Here is an 8,610-nt window from a genome sequence, read left to right on the forward strand (position 1 = left end):
CTCAGCTAAGGGCTCCTTGGCCTGATAAAACATTGAAGGCCTCTGCTCTGGAGAGTTGTGATAAGAAGATCCAAGTTTCCAAATTGCACATAAACCACACACAAACATGTTCTGCAAGGTTTTATTTGTTTTTACTTTTTCATAGTTGCAACACACTATGACTCGACACACGCACACTAGTGCGCGCTCTCTCTCTCTCTCTCTGTTTAATTTTATTAGGCAATACGGATAATTCCACATTCCATTCTGTAAGCCAATCCGAAATGCTGTCTGTTCATCATGCATCATAATCTTTGCTATATAAGACGCCCATTCGTTCCCCTAAATCATCCTTTCCCTGACAGTTGTGCAGTCGCTGTGGAGACTCTGGACAGACCGACTTGAGGAAGACATTGAGCGATCGTTGTCCTTGTAAAAACATCTTCTCTCTGTGTAGTTCAGGGCGATTCAGAAACCATGCATGGGATAATAACACAAAGCTGCCTCCTGTTCATGTGCATGCATACTCTCAACCTGGTGAATGCTCAAGGTAAGACCATTATTGTATATAGGTCTATATATTGTTTTACTACATAAATGCTCTATACTTAAGTCAAACGGACCTGAGATGCAACTGTACTGCTATTTCTGGCAAATGTTCCCCCCAGATTAGATGTGGTTAAGACTGACAAATGTTTTTACTACATAATTATGATGTATAGGTGTCAGAGTGGACATTTCAAAGTTGCCATCAGTCACAAATAGATGATGACTTAATGACTATCTTTTAGTTGTATCAACTTGTAAATGTGTCATGTCCAACTTCTTGAACCCATGCACAAATCTATGGATATACTATTTTTAGGAACCAAAAAATGCTGCACTTGTCTGTCTTTCTACAGCTTTCTGTAATCTCTTATTTTTTTATTTTTGCTGAATATTTACTAATTTTGACAAATCTTTTTTTTTTTTTTTTGCAAAATAGGGATGCCAGGGTTAATGTGGTTAACATAGCCTACATTTATTTAATTAAGTCTGAACAGAAGCGGGGATAAAATATGTTCAGAGGGAGGATATAAATAGAGGCATGGATCCCCCATCAAATCCATCCCTATACATTTTAGTCTAGAGGTTTTTCTTTGAATGAAAGTGATATAATGTGTTGTCCTGCTTACTCTCTTCTCTCTATACAGAGCCTGATGAAGTCAGGTTGGTGGGAGGAACCAGTAGCTGTAATGGTAGACTGGAGATGAAACACCAGGGAAAGTGGAGACCAGCGGATGAGCCGTACTGGAACCTGAAGTCATCATCTGTCGTGTGTAGACAGCTAGACTGTGGCTATGCTGTTTCCACAGACAGGAGTTATCATTCTACAGCTGTAGACCCAGTGTGGTGGATTACATCCTCCTGCGTTGGGACTGAGTCTTCTCTGAAGGAGTGTGAAACAACGGAGTCTAGTAATTCCTTCTACAGACTGGATGTGAACTGTTCAGGTAAATGCGAACAATGCTTTAATGGTTGTGTGTTTTTTTTTACACAATGTCTCGATAGAAGAGCAGGAAGACAAAATACAACCACCCCGATTGTATAATGTTATATTGTATTAACATACTTTACCATACAGATTGGACAAAATAACATTGCATTCACAAAAAAAGTTACATAGTGCCGCTTTAATGTTGTGATATTTGTATTTCCCTAAATATAGGAGTACAATACAAAACCATGGATTTATGTAGTTGTTTAATGTCTGTCTGTCTGTCTGTCTGTCTGTCTGTCTGTCTGTCTGTCTGTCTGTCTGTCTGTCTGTCTGTCTGTCTGTCTGTCTGTCTGTCTGTCTGTCTGTCTCCAGAGTCTGTGAGGTTGGTGAATGGAAATAGTTTGTGTTCAGGCAGAGTGGAGGTGAAGTCTGAACATTCCTGGGTCTCAGTGTGTGAAGATGACTTTGATCAGCAGGATGCAGAGGTGGTCTGTAGGGAGCTTGGCTGTGGGGCTCCTTCAGTCCTCCAGGGGGCGCTGTTTGGAGAAGTGAAGGCTCCAATGTGGACCAAAGAGTTCCAGTGTGAAGGCAACGAGTCTGCTCTCCTGGACTGTGAAACCTCAAGCTCAGCTAGAAACACCAGCTCAGCTTACAAGGCTATGGAACTGACCTGCTCAGGTAAAACACAAATTGCACTGTGCTTGGAATATTATTTTAGAGTCCCTGTCATATTACATCGTTTTTACTCGTTACTCTCTTGTCTCTGTACAGCGCCTAATGATGCCAGGTTGGTGGGAGGAACCAGTCACTGTTCTGGTAGACTGGAGATGAAACACGAGGAAGAGTGGAGACCAGTGGGTGGTTGGTCTGTCTGGAACTTGAACTCATCAGCTGTAGTGTGTAATCAGTTGGGCTGTGGCTCTGCAGTTTCAACAGAAAGGATGTTTAATAAGGCTACGCGTCAATCTACATGGTGGACAAACTCTTTCTGTCTTGGGTCGGAGTCTTCGCTGAGAGAGTGTGGAAGAGTCGAGTCTGATAGTTCATTCTTCACATTTGACCTATTTTGTACAGGTAACAAACCATTAATTCATCAATCAATCAATCAATCAATCAATCAATCAATCAATCAATCAATCCATCCACCCATGGATTATGATGTTAGAATATGTATTATTATTATATTTTGTCTTTACTCCTTAATCTGTTACAGGTGATAATGATGTCAGGTTGGTGGGAGGAACCAGTCACTGTTCTGGTAGACTGGAGATGAAACATGAGGAAGAGTGGAGACCAGTGGGTGGTTGGTCTGAATGGAACCTGAACTCAACAGCTGTAGTGTGTAAACAGCTTGGCTGTGGTTCTGCAGTTTCAACAGAAAGGATGTTTAATAAGGCTACGCGTCAATCTACATGGTGGACAAACTCTTTCTGTCTTGGGTCGGAGTCTTCGCTGAGAGAGTGTGGAACAGTCGAGTCTCATAGCTCCATGTACACATTTGACCTGACCTGTGCAGGTAATAAACTTTTACTCCAACAATCACTCTTATCTATCTGTCTGTCTGTCAGTCAGTGGGTCGGTTGGGCGGTGGGGCTGAATGTCTGTCTGTCACTTCCTCTTCTGTGCTTGGACCTGTTAATTTCTGCTTGCGTTAATATTTATCATTATTATTGTAAGGTACCACTTGTAAAACATGTACCTGGTGGTAAAGTAAAAGGATTAGTATAACAGTATAAAAACACAGAATGTCGGCTGCATGAAGCCATGAATTCATGAAACATTTTTGTTTCTGTCACATTCCTGAACCAATACTTTGATGACCGGGTCATCGGTCAATAGGAGACTCAGAAGGCGACTCTTTGAGACTCCGGTCATCAAATTATTGGCTTAGGAATTCGACAAAAACAAAAACATCTTCGTGAATTCAAGGCTTCATTGGGTTGATAGATTTTTTTTAATACTTTAGAGAGAGAGATAAGCTGTTTTCTCTGTTGTAGGTCCTCAGTCCACAGAGCTCACTGAAGACGAGTCCAAGGTTGTAGAGGAGACCACTGATGACAACCAGAAAGAGGGGGGCACCGATCCCATGTGGGACAAGTCACAGGACGGCAAGGTCAACGTGCCTTACGTCATCGCAGACCACTATAGTAAGTATACTGCCAGGGTTCCATTAGCATTTAAGTTTCATAAAGGAGCACTTCAACACAACATTCATACAATTGGGCCTCACTAATGCTCATAAGATCAGCTCAATGGTGGGCTGTGGACAGTTCAGAAACCTGCCTGCCAATGACATCATCAACGAGGATTCCCAGCTAAAAACCCCAGGACCCTCGCTAAAAACCCCAGGACAAAAGTCCACTCATCCTAGACATCCTAGTTTTTTCTAGATTGATATTCCTATGCATTTGTTGTATTGCTGTTGATGTACTTACATATTATCTTGCTTATTATTTTGTCGCTTTGGATTAAAAGCGTCTACTAAATGCCTGAATTGTAAATTCTAATAGAAACTACAGCCTTTCTCTTCCTGGAAAGTTAGCATGCTGATGTAGAAGCCATTGTTCTTGCATCATCATCACCACCATCATCATCACCACCACCACCACTGATGATACTATTGGTAGGCAGGTTTCCTATGAGATGCATAGAGTAGACAAAAACGGTACCATCTAATACGAACAAAGATTTGAACATTTAAAGATTTTCTAAAATTCCACAACACACACACACACACACACACACACACACACACACACACACACACACACACACACACACACACACACACACACACACACACACACACACACACACACACACACACACTCTTCTCCCCCCAGCGAATCAATCCTTGAAGACTGTTCCTAATACACAAATGCATTTTTCCAGAAAATGTTATTCCATAAAATGTTATTTTAATTGTTCTGACCTGAGACATGTCCTGACAGACCCCAGGGAGAAGTTAATCATCCAGGGAGCTCTTAAGTCTTTCTCTGGCTTCTCCTGCGTCCACTTTGTCCAGCGTTCCAACCAGAGGGACTACCTCCACATCCAGTCCCTTGACGGGTGAGTGAAGATCGAAGCCACATTGACGTATAACTTGATTGGTGAAGCTCGCTGCCAGTTTATAACTAAATAAATATTGTGGTATCGAGTAAATTAACAGCTTTTAGTTTTAAAAATTAAAATTAAAATCTAAGTGGACTTTTATTAGAAGAAAAAGGAAATTAAATCAGTATGCTAACTCTTAACATTAGTTTATTTTTCATTTGTCATGTAAACCCAATGTCAGAATTATGTATTATTAATGTACTTCTATGTAGATAAAATAAATAGCGACTGAGATTATGAATTGTGAATTAATGTGTCTGGAACAAATTATTTTCAAATGGGGGCCAAATACATATGAATTTGAGCGTCCTTGACATGAAAATGTTTGATAACCACTGTTATAAAATAATAATCCTTGTAGTGTTTGTTCTGTTGCACATTCTGACAAAATGTCTTCCCTCTCTCTCTCTGGGTGATTGTTGCAGGTGTCACTCGTACTTTGGTCGTCGTGGTTACAACCAGACGCTGTCTCTGAGTCGTCACGGTTGCGTTGTCCATAACAGCGTCCAGCGAGAGCTGCTCCGCGCCCTGGCCTTCGACCCCGACCACCGCCACTCTGACGGGGACAATGACCTCCTGACCGTCGTCTCTGGTAAGATCATTACTCCCAAAAAACATAGGACAGACAGACAGACAGACAGACACACACACACACACACACACACACACACACACACACAGACAGACAGACAGACAGCCAGACACACACACACACACACACACACACACACAGACACATAGAAACACAGGTTGGCAGACAAACTGAAAGACAAACTGATACAAACACAGAGAAACTGAACGTCAGCTCAACACAAGCACACACTGGCAAGCAATTAACCAAACACTATCCACTGTTTCCGACACAGTGGGTCAGGACCTATGTTTGGGTCGTGGATAATCTTTTATGGGTTGCGAGTACATTTATAAACTTTTCATGAATTAAACGAATTCCAACATTTTTCAGAAGTATTTCATGAATCAAATAAAAAAATAAAAATAAAAAAACTTTTAAGTTTAAGAAGTAGTGAAAATAGCAGATTTACAAGCTCACAACGTGACGCAGAGTGACGCGTTGTGAGCTTGTATTTGCCATTTTCGCTTGTTTGAGTAAAATTTCTCATCAAATATTTCTTTTGAGTCTTTGGTATAGTCTCGCGTAGCCAGACAACTACAGTACACCTCCTGAAATGCGAGTAACTGTAGCTGGCATTTCCTTTCACGAAAAAATATATTTTTTATTTCTATTAAGCACCAAGATATATAGGCCTATGCTTAGAAATTCATCATTTATATTAGGATACATTTGCCCGACTGTAAAGACGAAACAGAAGTGGAGAGGAGGCTTCACATCCTCGTGATCAGAGCTTCCGTGCTCCAGACTGTGTGACGGAAGCATTTGAAAATTGTGCGAGGCAACTGCCTGACCTAGAAACAGCGCTGTGGCCTCGCAAGACTATAGGTCTTGAGCTAAAACGTTTGGGAACCACCACTATACCGTGACACATGCAAACGTGCACAAACACTCGCACAAACGCGAACACGCACAACATTCAGTGTATTGATTTTGACGTGTTACCTTTGTAGGCCAGGAGGATGGCGTCTTCAACAAGATCAACAGTGGGAACCAGGGAGGCTCTCATGACAACCACCCTGTCAAGCATTACGCCAGGCTGAGTGTGGATGACATGGAAGGACTCAACAGGCTGTACAACTGCACTGATAAACACTAAGGTATAAACACAACCCCTATACAACTGCACAGTTAAACACTGAGGTAAACATGGTTACACTACCCCTTACATTGAGCATTAACAGTGTGCTGTTAGCCTGGGGTCTCAGGGCATGGTAATTGCCTCCCCCAAGTGTTCACAATGAATCTTAGTTCTTTTATGCATAATCCCACCCAAACATGAACATCTTTTTCATATCGTATAGCAAAATAAATGGGATTTCATTCTGATACCAATAAAGATGTATCTTAACTTGTTTCCAATGATCCAAGCGGAACATGATTGAAATGTGATCATTATAATAAAACATGCTCTGAAAAAGCACACGGTCCACGTCCACCCATCTGACCAACACTTTCGAGATGTTCACCCAGATCCTCAAAAGGTTGAGTCACTGCTGTAGCTTCACAATCATTTTACTTTCACCTCCTAACATTGTGTGTGTGTGTGTGTGTGTGTGTGTGTGTGTGCGTGTGTGTGTGTGTGTGTGTGTGTGTGTGTGTGTGTGTGTGTGTGTGTGTGTGTGTGTGTGTGTGCGTGCGTGCGTGCGTGCGTGTGCATGTGCATATGTGTGCGTGCGCATGTTCTTGCAGGTGACAGTGCACTGGCAGAATTACACAGACCAATCAACCTGGATATATCCTGTGGCTCTCACCTACTAAAAGTTGTAAAATAGCTGTTTGAAGGCATTAGAACTTTACTATTTTTTTTATTGTTTGCATTATACAGTTGTCTCCTTCCTCTATTGTTTTTGCATTGTGTAATGTACTGATGTGTATCCAGTTCACTTCTGCATTAAAATAAACTACCATTGGTCAATAGATGGCAGTGCAGTGCAGCCTAGTGGAATCTATAGTTCTTGAGCATGCAGCACTTACTAGTAGCAGATATGTCAGTCATACTTGTTGATGTCTCTGTTTGTGTACGATTAAACCCAAGAGAACTGTTGTCCTGCCTTGTGATTGCCAAACTTTACACATTGGAGTTTTGCCTCCTTGGGAACCATATGACTCTAGACACTTTTTAATGGTCTAATACTCTATCAGGATCAATAAAGTTATCCTGTAGTCATTTACCTGTGTGTTCTTTGCTTTAAGTTCAATTTTACGGATGTCTGAACTCCATAATACAGTGTAAGGTCTATAGTCGCTGTTGGGCAGTTTCTTTTAATAAATCAGTGCTTTATACGTCTGTCTGTGGGGTTTTACAAATATTGAACCGATGAAAAGTATTTTTAAAAAAAATGACTAAACCTCCTAACTCCATTAGATGCTCAAACTGTCGGACAAACCCCCTAACTTCACCCCCTCTACACTTGTGGCACACAAAGTAGCTGTAGAACGGAAGATAAACTAACCTTAGATCTAACTTTTTTAATAATTCCTAAGCAATGACATAACCACTTCTTTTGATTTGACTTAATATTTGTATTTGTATTTACACCAGAGAGAAAGTAGGCCTACTCACATTCTGTACAAACAGACCGGTTGTCATGATTGTGATTTGGTCGGACCACAACCTTGTACTGTAGATACTGTACATGATTTAGGACACATAGGTCATGACCTCTGTATTATGTTGGGTTACCAACATACATGATTCAGACATGTATATGTTCCTGCTGAACTGAAACACTGGGTCAGTTTCTCAGTATTGTCTAAAAATACATGTTTAGCCACTTGTACGCAAGCCCCCACTCACTGAAATCAAAATCATTAAAATTGCTAAAATGATAGAAAGCAGGAAATGAAAACCTTTTAACACTCATCTTTTCTTTTCTCTAATTACAATCTAAAATATGAACCCTCATATAAAACAAGACCAACTTTCAGTTCAAGTTTACAGTACGTGTCTGTGTCTGTTCACCCATCAACAAAGATAAGTATGAATGCTGGTGGCGACTACTGAAGATCAGCCACCTTTACAACAGGTTGGCCCTGATTTAATTTAATGAATTAACTAACTAAGTTGACTATAGGTGATTTGGCTTCCAGATAGACTATAAGGTTGTGTTGAGAGACTGAGTTTTGGGACTTTGGGGTTATCCCTCTCGCTAGTCTCCAGTGTCAAGTCTGTATCAATTTCTGAGATAATAATGGGTAATGGGTAATCTTTCCCGGGAAATATCGTTTTCTTGGACTAATGTTCAAATCTTGATGGAGGTGATATGAAAGTGATATGAGCTCCAGGGAGATCTCCTGCTTCTTCACTCAGTCCAGCTTCAGCCCCGGAACCAACGACATCATAATAAACCGCAATGCACTCCACTCCTGCATTCTGCCCTCTGGTGGCCTGGAGAAACACAGT

The 8,610-nt window shown here is 41.1% G+C and overlaps 1 protein-coding gene across 1 annotated transcript; it reads left to right on the plus strand.

Annotated features, from left to right (window-relative positions):
- The first annotated feature begins 309 nt into the window (after window positions 1-309).
- LOC308294913 (scavenger receptor cysteine-rich type 1 protein M130-like) lies at window positions 310-7,251 on the plus strand. The gene is made up of 10 exons (XM_080737850.1): window positions 310-529; window positions 1,173-1,472; window positions 1,832-2,137; window positions 2,231-2,533; window positions 2,673-2,975; window positions 3,457-3,606; window positions 4,411-4,528; window positions 4,999-5,165; window positions 6,158-6,304; window positions 6,897-7,251. Exons 1-9 carry the CDS (start codon window positions 457-459, stop codon window positions 6,301-6,303), a joined length of 1,866 nt encoding a protein of 621 aa, XP_080593976.1. The 5' UTR covers window positions 310-456; the 3' UTR covers window position 6,304; window positions 6,897-7,251.
- Window positions 7,252-8,610: the final 1,359 nt, after the last annotated feature.

The sequence above is a fragment of the Nannobrachium achirus genome (genome assembly GCF_963921795.1).
Source record: "Nannobrachium achirus genome assembly, chromosome: 11".
Taxonomy (NCBI): domain Eukaryota; kingdom Metazoa; phylum Chordata; class Actinopteri; order Myctophiformes; family Myctophidae; genus Nannobrachium; species Nannobrachium achirus.

What these genes read in the sequence shown, in the direction of transcription:
- LOC308294913 (XM_080737850.1), top strand. Translation starts at nt 457, where the DNA reads ATGCATGGGATAATAACACAAAGCTGCCTCCTGTTCATGTGCATGCAT. An exon ending in ACTGGATGTGAACTGTTCAG is followed by an intron (nt 1,473 to 1,831) that starts GTAAATGCGAAC and finishes GTCTGTCTCCAG; the next exon opens with AGTCTGTGAGGTTGGTGAAT. An exon ending in ATTTGACCTATTTTGTACAG is followed by an intron (nt 2,534 to 2,672) that starts GTAACAAACCAT and finishes AATCTGTTACAG; the next exon opens with GTGATAATGATGTCAGGTTG.